Source organism: Nomascus leucogenys, chromosome 13, assembly GCF_006542625.1.
Source record: "Nomascus leucogenys isolate Asia chromosome 13, Asia_NLE_v1, whole genome shotgun sequence".
NCBI classification, from domain to species: Eukaryota; Metazoa; Chordata; class Mammalia; order Primates; family Hylobatidae; genus Nomascus; species Nomascus leucogenys.
The window spans coordinates 17,673,481-17,688,544 of record NC_044393.1 but is presented as its reverse complement, the minus strand read 5'-3'; the positions used below and the strand labels follow the sequence as shown (position 1 = coordinate 17,688,544).

The following is a 15,064-nucleotide window of genomic DNA, read 5'->3' as shown; positions in this document are numbered from 1 at the left end:
TCTCAAATGCAATCACTCATTTAATATCTAATATCTTCCAGTGCTGCAGATGGAACTACAGGGCCCTTGTCAGAAGGACCAGTTCCATCTGGCTTCAAAGTCCACACTGGATCCACTACAACATGTGACCAGGAACCCCTAGGAGGAAGGATCTGTCAAGTTCTCTTGGGTAGTTGACCACAGAGAGACTGAAAAGGGGAGAATTTTCCCAGTCCCAGGTAATTGAGTCATTCCTAGTTGACCTTATCTTTGTAATGACAACCTATGGCTGCTGCTGAAGAGTAATGTGGAGAGCTCAGCTCACAGATAAACAATCCAGAGTGTGACAGATCCTTGGCATTCTACAGCCTTCATGATACACTGCAGCCACCCACTACAGGGGACCTTCCTGTTCTGCTCATTCCTGCCACCAACTGAAGAGTTACAGAAATGGCTCTGTTGTCCAAGGCAGCGCCACACGGCTCACCTCATATTTATTAGGTGCGATGAAGTTTAAGGTCTCATCAGGGTCATACAGGATGGAGAAGGCCAATTCCAACACCTCCTGAAGGAGAAAGGATTTAAATTAGAGCGATGGAACAGCCTGGGGTCTGCACATCAAGATCTTGGCCAAAGTCCTAGTGACTCGGCATCATCACCAAACATGCTGATTCAGATGAATGTCATCAATGCTCCTAGGCAGCCACAAGCGTGGCTGGAGATGAGGCCCAGCATAAATCAACCTTAACTTACCCACTCCCTGCCCAAGTCACATCAAAGATGTTGTGATATTTTTAAGATTGGAAAAAAGTCATTTTCAACACTCAGAACCCTGGAAGGTCACGATCCATGACTGTAAGTTATCCTAAAAGTTTTTATATTACCAAGATGACGAACAACTTCTATCATGCTGTATTTGACACAGGAATGTCTTAACAATTAAAAAACAAAACAAAACACACACATAGAAAATTGGTCACTGTTGCATGATACCAAGGAACTAACTCATTATTTTGAAAATAAGTACATAAAAGAAGAATCAGCATTTATTCTTGTTTCCTATATAAACTGTACCACTGGGAAACCAATAGTAGATAAGGGAAAGTTGCGTGGTTCAGCTCATAAATGAAAAGCAATGACTGCATCAAAATATCATGAGTTTGCAAACCTTAGTTGACTAATGGAATGAGGCACTGGGCTTCAACAGTCTGCTAACATCACAAAAGGAGAGACCACCAGACATTATGTGCCTCTTGGTAGAACATAATACCACTGATGACACTGGCCAGAAAAAAAGTTATACCTGAACTGGATCAAACCTCTAGATCCCTCTGCCAATTTACAGATCTGGGACAGAGGAACAAGTTAAACTGTACCATGGGGAAACAATCAGCCAAATTCAGATGCTAGGAAACTACCAAACAAGCAATCTGGTTCTTCAACTAATAAAGTGCAAAGGAAAAGATGGTGGGGGACAGGGGGTGGGGGAACTTATGAATTAAGAAACTTAAAAGACCAGTCTTAGACTCTGGTTTAGACAAGATGGGCGTGTGTGTGTGTGTGTGTGTGTGTATCTATATAAACATTTATATATCTGTAGAGAAATTATGACATTTATAAGACAATCGGTAGAAAGTCAACATCAGTGGAATATTTGATCTGAAATAACTACTTTCATTTCCTGTTATGTGTGCTAATGGACTGGTGGCAATGTTATATACTATATGATGTACACTAAATATTTACAGATGAAACAGTGTGATACTTGGGACTTTCTTCAAAGCGATAAAGGAGAGAAACAAGTGGATGGGCAGAACTGCCATGGTTGCTGAGTCTGGGTGATGCGTATACAGAGGTTCCATCTATTTTTGTGTATGCTCAAAATTCTTAATAAAACATTCAGGAATAGAGAGGGGAAGATGCCAAGAATGCACCTGGAAAAAACCAACACCAATGGCACTCTCCAAGTATCACTAGGCCAGCTACTCAAACTGGCCTCTCTACTCACCTTGTTCTGTTTCAGAGCACTTTTCTCTTTCATGTGGGGACAATCTTTCCCAGTGACAATGGCCTTAATGTCTGCAACAGGAACTGATAAATGATGGGAATTAGTCTCTGGAAGTTCACGCTGCAAGCTGGTCAATGCCTACATCAGTGCTGGAAGGGAGGTACTGGGGCAGATGCATAGGAAGCCTCAGCCCCAAACTCCAAGGGCTGCTGTATGAGCTCAGTGAGGGTGGTGGGGAGGGTGGCCTTGTACTGTTCCCTCCTTCTTGGTCACTCCTGTAGACCACGGCCCAGTGAGGCTGTGTCAAAGCTAACTGAGGGTCACTTCAGTGCTCTTGGATTTACATCCCCAAGGAACGGGACCTTGGTGACTAGCTTCCCTTCCCCTTCACAATAATGGCAATGATGATGCCATCATCGCCAACAGCAGTGGCAGCTGCTGACAGTTATGCTGACTACCTGCCAACCACTCTTCCAAGTGCTTTGCATACATCACTCATGCAATCCTCTTAGGAAGAAAGTGTGGCTATTATTCCCACTTTACAGGAGAAGAAACCAAGGCAGAGGGGAGAACTAACTTGCAATTAATTAGAATTCAGGTTAATTAGGAGCAAAGCCAGGATTTGAATGTGGGCAGTGTGGCTTCACAGCTTCTCCTCTTAACTACTGCCTTTCGACTTAGTCATGTTACCACCCTTTACAATCTATACAACACATTCACACCTGTGAACTCATTATTTCTCCCAACCACCCCACTGAGTAGGCCAGGTAGAGGAAATTGCTGACAGACAAGGAAACAGGTCCAGAGAGGTAACAGGTACAAGCCCAGATGATCAGCTAGAAATAGCTGGACTAGAACTCCTGTCTCCTGACAAGTCCAGCGACCATGACACATCAACAGAGAAATGAACCTACTTTTCTCCTGCAGGGATTCGAATGTCACCTCCCCTTGTGGGTTGTCATCCAAGTCACCATAGTGAAGGACCTTGTGGTTCAGTGCCAACCGGCAGTACCAGAACCGTTCTGGAACACAAGGGAAGCCAAACAGGTGAGCAATGACAGTACTGGGAAAGGCCTGGGCACAAAAGGGGCCATCCAGGCAGGCTCTTCTCGGCACCAAGGATTGCCCCGTCTCCTCTCACCTTGCCTTCGGCGGTTCCCAATCTTTCGGAAGCTGCTGCCCTCACAGAGCCGGTTTAGGCGCTGCTGCTTGATCAGCTCAAGGATCTCGGGCTGGATCTTCTCCCTCAGCTCCCTGGGGCGGACACACACTGGAGTGAGCGGAAGGGCATGGGGACAGTGGAGCTCTGGAAGGAAAGCAGAGCTGGCAGCCACCTCCCCCGCCAGCCTCCCCTGAGATGGAACTTACACAATTGGCGGGGACTGGAAGTCATCCTGACTCATCCTCTCAGACTGGCGCAGTCGTAGAATCTCAGAGTAACTCAGGCTACGCAGTTTGCTCTTGAACTGATCCAAAGAGTTGGGTTTGGAGGGCAAAGCTCGAGTGATTTGCTCTCGGACGACTTGCATAACCTAAGAGGAGAAGAACCCAGCCAACTCACACCACTACTCTTGAGAAATGGACAGGCCTATTATGGAGCACCAAGGCTCCTTCCTGCCTCAGGATCTTGAGCAGAGCAGGCACTACAGACATCTGCTGGGTGAGTAAGGTATACCTTCTTAGATGGTGATTCGGGTCACATGACTGACACTGATAGACGCTTTATTTCCCATATATTTCAATTGGTCAATGGTGTGGGGAAATGAGCATGGATTTTTGTAGTCAGAAAGAAATGGGTTCACATCTTGACTCTGTCCCTTCAGCAAGTCACTTAACATCCTTAGGTGTGCATCTACTCATCTCTAAACCGAGAGAAGGGAAGACACATCTCCTGATAGGTGTTGCCATAAAGAATATGAGATACCAGCCGGTTGCAGTAGCTCATGCTTTGGGAGGCCGAGACAGGCGGATCACCTGAGGTCAGGAGTTTGAGACCAGCCTGGCCAACATGGTGAAACCCCGTCTCTACTAAAAATACAAAAATTAGCCAGGTACTGGTGGCTCACGCCTGTAGTCCCAGCTACTCGGGAGGCTGAAGCAGAAGGATCACTTCAACCTCGGAGGTGGAGGTTGCAGTGAGCCGAGACAGTGCCACCGCACTCCAGCCTGGGTGACAAGAGTGAAACTCCGTCTCAAAAAAAAAGAAAGAATATGAAACACCACATGAAAGGCAAGCACAGTGCCTGGCATGCTGTGGTGTTTTAAAAAAATGGATTGGTCCCCTTAAAACAACTGTTAAAGAAAACAACAGGATACCACACTGCATGTGCAGTATGATCTTGCTTATGAAGGAAAAACCTGTAGGGAAAAAAAAGACTAGAGGAAAACAAAAATGTTTGTCACTGGATGGTGTAAATATAGGTAACTTTTTATTCTTTATACTTTCCAAATTTTTTATGATGAGATGATCAACTTCAAAACACTCGACCCCTCGATGATCAGCTTTTGAGGGCCTGGTACAACAGTGCTCTGCATAGAGTGGGGACTGAAAGCACCAAGGGATAACTATCGATTAAGTACGCAGGGTGTGCACATCATGCCAGTCCACTCTTCTCTCTCCTAACATTCCCAGTTCACAAAACTACAGCACTACCTGTACAGTAAGCACTCAATAAACCACAGTGAGTCTTCTATGCTTATCCTCCTGACCTCTCTGGAGGACGGGAGGGACAGGTGCTAACTTCAATGGACAAATGAGGGCCTACGGCACCAAGTGGAAGACAAGCTCAAGGTTACAGAGGGAGCAACAACCAGATGGGGCTGAGGCTCCCCAATGCCTCGGTCTTGTGACTCAGCTCTGCAGACCAAGCTGCTTTTCCAGCTCAGGGATTCTCCAGGTGCCAGCCAGCTGTCAGAGGCTGTCGTGTGATGGTCTCCTCCCGTGGGCCTCAGAGCAGCCCGGAGACACTGACCTTGTTGAAGTCCTCTGCTGTTGCCCTCATCTCCTTCCAGGTCTTGTTCAACAGCTGGATGCAGATTCCAAAGAGCTCTTCAAAGGCTCGGTCATGGGTAAAGAACATCGGGTGGTAGTCATTGCGTCCTTCATTTGCTGTGGAAGTGAAAAAACAGGGAGAAGATGAAGCCTCTGTCCACAAGGGCCTGGGAGCTCATGTCTGGAAACTTTGCACCAAAGTCTCGAGGAACAACAGCAGACCAAGAAGCGCAGTTAACAGGGAGTGTGGGATGGGCGTTCCTTACTTCCTTAGCTTTCTTCTCCAGAGTGCATTTTCTTGCCCTCCCTCTACCCTGTTACAGACTCAGCCAGAGGCATGGGGTAGCTTTGGAATATGATGCAAATTGCCAGTTCAAACAAAGCAACAACCATGATTCCCATAAATAAGGATAAGATGGAATAATCAGCTGATGCAGTGATTTAAAACAAAAAAAATTAAAAACCCACCTAAGGTTGTCTAGTCCCACTGACATCTTTTTTTTTTTTTTTTAAGATAAGAGTCTCACTCTGTCGTCCAGGCTGGAATGCAGTGGCACGACTATGCTCACTATAGCCTTGACCTCCTGACACAGTGATCCTCCTGCGTCAGCTTCCTGAGTAGTTGGCACCAGAGGCATGCACTACCAACTGGCTAATTTTTTGATTTTTTTTGTTGTTGTTGTTGTAGAGATGGGGTCTCCCTATGTTGCCCAGGCTGGTTTTGGACTCCTGGGCTCAAGTGATCCTCCTGCCTCAGTCTCCCAAAGTGCTGAGATTACAGGTGTGAACCACCACGCCCGGCCCCAGTGACATGTAACTGTTTGTAATTTCGAATCTCATTGAGCTCTTGATGACAAGGAATGGCTGAAGAAGAGGGAGCTGCAGAGACTTACGTAGTTCCCCAACCTGCAGGATTTCACAGAGCATTTTGGTGAGCTCAATGGCACTGCGGCCAAAGGGGCATTCATGTTTGTCTTCCCGGCTACTGTTCTCCAAGACAATCTGTGGGGGGGAAGAGAAAGGGAGGATTAGGGAGATGAAGGAGGAAGGCAGGAGATGTGGCACCAGGACTGAGAAGGCCAGCTCCCCTGCCTTTACCCGGATGTAGGTGTCCTGGTGGACTTTAGCCAAGTACAGCATGTTGTCTAAGGCCAGCATTCCAGGAGGAGTCTGGGTAAAGTCCATGGCCGGATTGATGTGGTTCTAGAGAAATAAAGACACCCAATTTGAGATGCGGCAGTCTTCCTGTGTGCAGGGACCTGAGGGGATGCCCTCTCACTTCTCCTCTTGATGCTGCTACCACTCAGCACCCACCTCTGTCCTAGCTCTTTTCACACCCATCACCACCACTGAACTGTGAGCTCTTGAGTGCTGGACGGTGGCTGCCTCACCATGCATCCCAGAACCTACTTCGCATGCTGCTGCACACTGAGTAGGTATGCAAGAAATACTTCTTACAGTTAACCCCATCCTCAAGCCCTACTCTATCACAAAATATTCACACTAGCTTTGCAAAGAACCTAGCAGTTTGGGTAAGAGGACAGGTCCCCTCTCTACCCACTCTAGCTGACCACAACCCCCCTACAGATGGATTTGTTTCACAGGGCCAAACTTTGCACATAAAGTCACAGACTCACCATCAACAAAGCAAAGCAAGCATTAAAGCTCCACCAGCTTCCTAACTGTCATCTATTCCAGGGCCACCATGGGGTTGGTTGTCAGGGCTGTCTGGGTGGGACCATTGACTTCCCATCAGGGGAGAGGGCCTATCACCGTCTATGCTCTGAGGTACTTACGGTAAATCCCAGCATTTTGTAGTCCTTTGTGTACATGGCTTTGCGTTTTTCGGTCCCACTCCCAGGGGCATTGCTAGGATCAGACTCTGCGTCAAATGCAATCCTCCTCAGTTCAAATATGATGTCTCTTTGAGCCTGCGAGGTGAAACAGACAGCAGGTGAATCGGCTAACCAAGGGAGCAAGGAAAAGAAACAGTGGGTCAGGCTTTTCTGGGCCAAACTCTGGCCCCAATCAATCCCTTAGGAGGCATCACCTCTACCACAGCAGGACGGAAATGGACTTGGTTCATGGTGCAGATCATGCTAGATTTTCTAGGGCAGATGCAAACTACTTTTGCAGACAAAGACCAGGCACAGTGCCTGGCACATAGACTAAGGCTGGACCGCACCACAGCCATGAGAAAACAGCTGCCCCACTTAGCACCTACCTGGTCATTGGGGTCCATCTTGGTCATCATCCTTTCTTCCAGAAGGTTAAAGGTTAGGACTTGAAGGACATACAGCTGATGGGCCATCTCAGTTTTGATGGGGCGGTTCCCTCGGATCACATGCTAGAAAAAGCACAGGCAGGGAGCAGGGGACTGAACTGATCTCTTTTAATGAAGGGCCACATCCATGCTAAGGAAAAGGAATGTATGCTGGGAAGGGAACAGAGCTTTCCTCCCACACATGAGAACTTCATATTCTAGAAGGCGATGGAGCGTGAATGGGCTTGGTTCAGGCAGAGATGACTCACTGTAGGCCTGAAAGGCGCCATCCCTTCCTCTGCATTCCCCTGGGCAGGGGAAGCAGAGTGAAGGCAGGGGCTATACCCAACCACACCAGAAATGGGGGAGGCTACTCCATCAAGGCTATGATACAGAACATTGGGGGCTGGACCTTCTTCCAGTCAGGCACTTCACAGGCCTGCTAAATGCAGAACAATAGATGGTGTGCATGGAGGCAGAGTTGTTTTTCCCTTAGAAGAATAAAATGTTTTGGATGGCTTCACCCAGCAGAGAGGCTTTGGGAAAGGCCATTTTCTTTCAATGATACTACTGAGATAGCAACACAAAGGAGGAACAGTTCACTCTCCCACCAGCTCCCTCCCACGGCCCTCTCCTTCCTTCCTTCCTCTCACTTGTCCTTTCCTCTCTCCTATCAGTCTGTCCCTGCTCCCTGTACCGCCCACACCATGTCCCTCTCCCTCCTGACTCTCCCTCCCCACTGTCTCTATGCGCCCACATTCCGCTGTCGGTTCATCACCTCCTCCTTTGTCCCTCTGATGCCCACCCCCCACTTTAGGTCCCCTGGTCCTGTCTCATGTTCTGTCTCTGTCTTTCTCTTGCATGCTATGTCTCCCTCTGTCTGTCCTGGCTGATCAACCCTTGATTACATTCCTGTCTCTCACCATCCTATTCTCACTCCCACAATATCCTGCTTCCCTTCTTGCTCCCTTGTATTTCTCACTCCCCCTGTCTCACCCACCATTATGAATCCTGTCCCTCTTGGTTCTTTCTTGTCCAAATGACTCTCCTCCATTTCCACATGTGCTACCACTATGTCCTTCAATTTCCCTACTCAGTAGCTCTGTCTCTAGGGCTGTGCTGTTCATTATAGCAGCCACTAGCCATATGCGGCTATTTGCATTTAAATCAGTTAAAACAAATTTAAGTTGAAAATTTGGTTCCTTAGTTGCACCAGCCACATTTTAAGTGCTTAGTAGTCACCGTGGCTAGCGGCTACAGCAATGCAGATACGGAACACTTCCATTAACAGAGTTCTACTGAATAGCAATGCTCTAGAGCGCTCTGACTTTAGAGAGGTATCTGACTCAGTATCTTTTTAAAGCTCCTTCTAACTTTGGATCAGCTCTCCCTAGAGTTTGCTCTGACTCTAGATCAATCTCTTTAGACCTGTGAGGTCCAGTCTGGTAGCCCCCAGGCCCATGAAATGTTGTTAGGCCAAACTGAGAGGTGCTGTGAGTATAAATGCATACCGGATCTTGAAGCCTTAGTAGGAAAAAAGAAAATGTAAAATGTCTTATTAATAATATTTCATATTTATTACTTGTTGAAATGGTAACGTTTTGGATATCATGGGTTGAATAAAATATATTACTGAATTTAATGTCCCTATTCCTTTTTCATGCTATGACTAAAATGTTTAAAATCATGTGCACGGTTTGGGTTCTATGTCCACTGGACGGTCCTGCTCTAGACCTCTTCCCCTACTGTGACTCCAGTGCTCTCTCCTTTTTCTAGCTGTTTCCCTAGATCTACACTAATACAGCAGCCACGAGCCACATATGGATATTTAAATTTAAAATGAAATTAAAATTACAAATTAGGTCCTTAGCCACAACAGACTTATTTAAAGTACCACACATGACTAGTGGCCACCATTGTGGACAGCACTTCCATAGCACATGCTAACATGCTGGAGCTAGGCCTCTGCCTGCATCCCTCCCTCCCTCTGAATCGGTGATCATGTCCAGTCCTGTAGTCACAGGCACGCCCTCTGTCTCTTAAGCGCGAGATCGCTCTTCTTAGCTCAGTCTCACTGTTTCTTTCATCTCTCTAGCCTTAATCTCTCGTTCTCTGCTCTGTGCCCCCTGCCCCATAACTTCCCTTCCTTCCCACTCCCCCCAGTCTCTCTCATGGCCAGGGGCTCTTCCCTGCCATCGCCACTTCTTTTCCCCTCCACATCTCTTCCTTTGCCTCACACTCTGAGGCTTTTCTTCTCTACTGTTCCCTCTCTCTACCTTCCTATCTATCCTATTCCTCTCTCCTCACTCTTCTCCCTAATTTATAAAACAGCTTTTAATAGAGGTGGAAGTTAATGTGATTCTGATTTTCATTCTCTTTAATTCTCTTTCTCCAACTTAAGAAACATTAGGGCAGGAAGGTAATTAATTATCCTAGCCTCAATGGCTTAAAGAAGTACAGCTCCAGTCTGATGAGTGACAGTTTGAGGTTTTACTTGAAGTCTCACTTGACTGTCAAGTATCTCAGGGTCTTAGTTCTCTGGCTTGACTCAGTGAAATCCCTGGACTTCAGTGACCATGCATTAGCCATTTCCTGCCAGGCCACTTAAGTCCTGAGTCCTGATGCTAAACTGCCTTCTATAGTGAAATCTTTACTTGTTCACAAGGTTTGTCCAGAAATGAGTTGAACTTCTAACCCGATTAAATAGTAAGTCTCAAACATAATTAAATTTCCCTCAGAAGGGCGCACTCATCCCCACACATGCAGAAGAGGGTGACCAGGACAGCTGCTCAGGAGTGTAGGTAGGAATGTGTGGGAACCTGTGTACTCCTGTCACTTGTGGGCTTGGGGCCCCTCCTGCCAGGCTGGTAGCTGAGTGTGACCAGGGAAGCAGCCAGCAGGGAGAAGCTGGTTCTGCAAGGTGAAGTCTGGCAGACTCTGCATGTTTAGAGCAGCTGACTGCTCAGCTTCACAAGTGCTCAGAGCTTACTTCTTCAATCCTGTCACCTCTGCATCCTGTTCTGCCAATACGAGCAAAGTCTGAGTGCCAGACACCCTGCTAAGCATGGTATGTACATTAGCTCACTTAGTCCTCATATCCAGATGAGCAAACTGAAGTCCAGAGAAGTTATGTGAAATGCTCAAGATCAAAGATTGGAAAATGGCAGACTCCAAAGTCCACGTTTAGCTTAAGTCTTAAACTTGACTTCTAATTTTTCATTTTATTCCCTTCACTGTGGTCTCCCAGGTTTCCCTTGTTTCTGACAGTTGATAAAGTTACTTCCTCTTTTGTTGAGATGGAGTTTCGCTCTTGTTGCCCAGGCTAGAGTGCAATGGCCCAGTCTCGGCTCACTGCAACCTCCGCCTCCCGGGTTTCAAGCAATTCTCCTGCCTCAGCCTCCTGAGTAGCTGGAATTACAGGCGCCTATCACCACGCCCGGCTAATTTTTGTATTTTTAGTAGAGATGAGGTTTCACCATGTTGGTCAGGCTGGTCTCGAACTCCTGACCTCAGGCAATCTGCCCGCCTCAGCCTCCCAAAGTGCTGGGATTACAGGTGTGAGCCCCAAAGTGCTGGGATTACAGGTGTGAGCCACCGCCTCCAGCCAAAGTTGCCTCCTTTTAATTCAGATCCTTGGCTCTCCTCCTCCACTCCCACTGGCCCCACCTCCCAACATCAGCCCTACTCCACCCCACAGGTGGTAACAGGGATTTATACCTCTTTCCAGATCCCCCTGCCAACTCCTGCTCTGCTCTCCTCCCTCAGGCACCCCTTAGCAAACACATGTCTTTCATGTGCTCTTTCTAAAATGCAAATCTGGTTACTTCACAAGCTTAATTAAATGCCCTCAGCTGTCCTTAGGAATGAGACTAACCTTTCCTGATCTGGTCCTTGCTACTTCTCTAGCCTCCTCACCTACTTGCTCCTTGCTCTGTGCCTAATCACACACTCCTTCTGGGTTCTGGCTACCCTGACTGAAATTCCTGTTATTCCTGGTCTGCCTACTCATCCTCCAAGGCTCACCTGAAGACATTCCTCTAAAGGTTTCCAGAAACACTCTTCTTCAAGGCAGAAATCACTGCTCCTCCTCCATCCTTTCCTAGACCACAAACCCGGATCACACCCCACTATGATCACTAGTCTTTCCTACCGGGCCAGAAGGTCTTTGAGAGCAAATACACTTGCTTACTTAGTTCTGTCAGTGCCCTACACAATTCAGATTTTTAATCAGTGTCAGCTGGATGAGTTATTGTTCCCCTTTGTGCCTATTTTAACATATTCCCTCTGGATAAAAATTCTGGAGTTGCAGGGCAACAAACAGTAGAGCTGGCCTTGGTCCCTCCCTGGAGGCACTGCAATTGCTGGTGACATGGCTGCTTAGAGGCAACTCTGCTCACAGAGGATCACGGGAAAAAGCTCTTCAGTTCGAGAGGTATTTACCTATTGATAAGGTTCCTCTGTGTGTCCTCCTCACTCATTAATAATTTCAATAATAATATAATAACAATAACAGTAATAATTGCTGTTAATAGTAACAAAATAGTAACAAAATACAGCGTGTTCCAGGAACTCACATTCAGGATTATAGACCGGAGATGCTTCTGTGCAAATGCATTGGCCATATCCTATGGAGGAAAATAAGCAAATATAAGGCAGGGTGGCAGGCACACACCTGTGACTACTATCAAGAGGAAGGTGATGTCAAAATTCTGGGCCTTTTTTGCTTTCTTAAATTTTTTTCCTCCCAAATGAAAAGTGGGTGAATGAACGAAAATCCACTGACCATCAAATGTATTTTACACTCTGAAACATTCCCTATTTTTGTGAGTGCAAATTAATTCAAATAGGATTTCCCTTCCTAATGGCACAATCAACTCCACTGTCTTCAAAGAGAGATGAGGACTGCTTGAAGATGAGACACTTGTGTCACAAGGACATTGCACGTGGACACAGAGCAGTGTGATGGTTTCCAAGCCACATGCATCGTGCCAGATAGACCCCACTGCTAAGGCTAGAAGGAACTCTAGTGAAGCACTGACTCCAAACAAGGAAGGGCTTTGGTCCAGCAACCCCCTCCCACCCTACAGCAGACGGCTGGGGTCTGGACACTCTACAACAGTAAGTAGTCTAGGATTCCGTTCTAACTGGCTTAGAGAACAAGGGGTCCGGTGTTTTGGGTAATTTTTTATAACAGGCTCACCTTTTTTATAATATTTGATCCCAACTTTGATAGTTATGCTTTATTTATTTAGCCCACCCAGGAAATCAAGTATCCTACATAAATGAATGTTCCAAGGAGCAAAGCTTTAAGGGTTCTCTCAGAACCATTATTTTGACTATTCTTATGCAAATCTTTTAAAGATATATACATTTCTTTATTTCTGAAGTGACTACAGTGATAATTTAATCACTGCTAAGAAGTCCGCTTCATCAAAAAGAACATCAGTGATTATTCTGTGTTGTGACACTGTGATACCCTGAGGAGCTATTGAGATGTGAAGCTATTTTCCCATAAACAAAATGGTCCCAGATTACAATGCCTTTAATTTTTCTGACAGCTTTTCATAATTCTTGTCTCCTCCTTCCAATGCCGACCATCACTTCTTACTGATGTTAATTACCATGACTTCATTTTCTAAACTGCTGCCTTCATTTAATTTTATAGAGAATCCTAAATCAGTGGGCCTGACGGAGCTGTCACACCTCTCCTATGGAGTAGTATCTGTGAGCTCTGTGTCATTTTTCTCAGAGCTGAAAGGCCCCTCTCTCACACTTCTGGATTTCTAGCCATATTCCAAATGGCTGATGCTGCCAGGAACATTACATTTTACTTTGCATTCTCTGAATACATACTGGCTAGCAGAGGAGGACAGTGGCCTAGAAACTTCTTTGGTAACTATAGGAGGTCGACTGAGATTAAATCTTGCTGTGGACAACTCATAAAGTGGGTAATTGACAGTGGTCTGCAGCTAGAATATAAAGGTCTTAGACCAAAAGCTTCTCTGTGGTGTCAGGGGGAGGCACTTATCCCCTTTCATCTCCTCACAAAGCTGACCTCTCTAAAGCTCCCTATAACGAAGAAATTTGAGCATCCAAATTCCCTTTTGTCGATTGTCTAAACCTTTTCAGATCCCTACGGTCTAGTAAGAGTCCAAAAAGAGCATGGATACCTTTTCTCTTCCGCTAAAGCAAGTAAGAAGTGACGCATCCATGGTATTGTCTAGATCAAAGTCACAAGCTGTTTCTGAGTCTGGTCTTCCCTTTGAACCACAGACCCATGCAAAGGCAAGTTACAAAGGAAGGCTGGGGCCACACTCCCTGGGGCAGGTACCCCCTTAATTCTTTCTGTGACTCTAATCTGCAGTACTTCCCTAAGTGTCCTGACAAAGGAGATTCATAGCACACAACCCTTCCCTGGGTCTTGGCATGCCCTGAACATCTAGATCAGACCATGAGATTCTTGCCTAGCTTTGACTTCCCCACCTGCAAAAGCCGGGGCCCTTTCCACATGGCAGTGCTACTTACAGTGACAGGCAGGTCTAGAGGATTAAGGTGCTTGTCCTGCCGGCAGAAAGCAAAAGCACAGAGAGAAGCAGATGGAATGAGCTTTCAGCTTACATTCAAACAAGGACCGGGAAGGCAGATTAACAGAGCCAAGCCATCCAAGAAAGACAAGGACAGACAGAGCCACAGATGCTTCTGGTCTTCCCTCTAAAATCTACCAACAGCTGGGTACATACATGATCCCACTTGAATTTCATCTTACTGAGCCCATGAGATTGTCAGAGAACTAAAATGTCTTACTTTTAACACCACTTGGGCTTTTCTCGGAGAAATCTAGAATGTTAGTATTGGAAGGGCTGTCAGAGATCATTTAAACTGGCTCTTTCATTTTACAGAAAGAGAAACTGAGACCCAAAGAGGTTACAAACACTTGCCCAGGCAGTAGCAGGGAGAATACTTCGTCCCAGGCCCCTCGGCTCTTAGGTCAGTGCTTGTTCCACCACCCAGCTGATTCTTAGTTTCCTCATTTGTGAAACAGGGATCTTGTTTTTCCTCGGACATCTTTGTGAGGTAAACAAGGCAGATGTTGCTGCTCCCATGTGACAGGTGAGGAAACTAAGGTTCACACAGGCAGAGCTATCTGCATAATGTCACAGTTAATGAACTGGGGAAGGAAGATGTTTAGAATCTGCATCAGAGAACCTTTAAACATAAAACTTAGTGCGAAGTCCCATTCATATTGGACCCCTTGGACTCAGGGTACCCACAGGGTCTCCTCTTCCTTATTCTTGATTCTGTAACCCAGGAGTTGGCAAACTATGGCCATATTAGGCTTGTTGCCTATTTTTGTAAATAAGATTTTATTGGAAGACAGCCATACTCATTCATTTACCTACTGGCTGAGGCTGCTTTTGGCTACAATGGCAAGGTTGAGTAGCTATCACATAGACCATATGGCCCATAAAGTCAAACATATTTATTCTCTGGCCCTTTAGAGGAAAAAGTTTGAAGGGCCCTGCTCTCATCTAAGACCGAGCTGGTTTCCCCTCATAGTTCTTCCCTGGGTCTTCCTTAGCAAAGCCACCCTGCTGGGCTCCAGACCAGACAGCTAGGAGGAAGAACTCTTGGGAAAATGGCTGGATTTGTGCTCTCTGCACACAGCAAAGAGTGCATGGGGTGAGAATTCTCTCAGAAGAGCCCAGATGAAAAATGTGAAAAGGCAGCCACAGACCTGTCGTTTGTCCTCAGGAGCCTTCAGAAAAAGTGCATTAATCAGTGCAATGGCGTAGGTCTGAATCTCCTGGTTGGACCTGTGTCA

The 15,064-nt window shown here is 46.3% G+C and overlaps 1 protein-coding gene across 9 annotated transcripts in view; it reads right to left on the bottom strand.

Annotated features, from left to right (window-relative positions):
- The window catches only part of ELMO2 (engulfment and cell motility 2), a 66,542-nt gene that overhangs the window by 2,249 nt on the left and 49,229 nt on the right, over positions 1-15,064 (bottom strand). For 7 of the 9 annotated variants that reach the window (XM_030825377.1, XM_030825379.1, XM_030825376.1 and 4 more), the window contains 13 exons: positions 14,978-15,056; positions 13,768-13,803; positions 11,817-11,867; positions 7,204-7,326; positions 6,776-6,910; positions 6,078-6,182; positions 5,873-5,981; positions 4,960-5,096; positions 3,356-3,519; positions 3,129-3,241; positions 2,902-3,009; positions 1,988-2,070; positions 467-544 (listed from right to left, as the gene is read on the bottom strand). In XM_030825377.1, the coding sequence (XP_030681237.1) occupies positions 467-544; positions 1,988-2,070; positions 2,902-3,009; positions 3,129-3,241; positions 3,356-3,519; positions 4,960-5,096; positions 5,873-5,981; positions 6,078-6,182; positions 6,776-6,910; positions 7,204-7,326; positions 11,817-11,867; positions 13,768-13,803; positions 14,978-15,056 (1,321 nt within the window). The remainder of the gene's footprint in view (positions 1-466; positions 545-1,987; positions 2,071-2,901; positions 3,010-3,128; positions 3,242-3,355; positions 3,520-4,959; positions 5,097-5,872; positions 5,982-6,077; positions 6,183-6,775; positions 6,911-7,203; positions 7,327-11,816; positions 11,868-13,767; positions 13,804-14,977; positions 15,057-15,064) is intronic. The other 2 variants (XM_003253680.4, XM_030825380.1) reach the window with 1 other exon arrangement.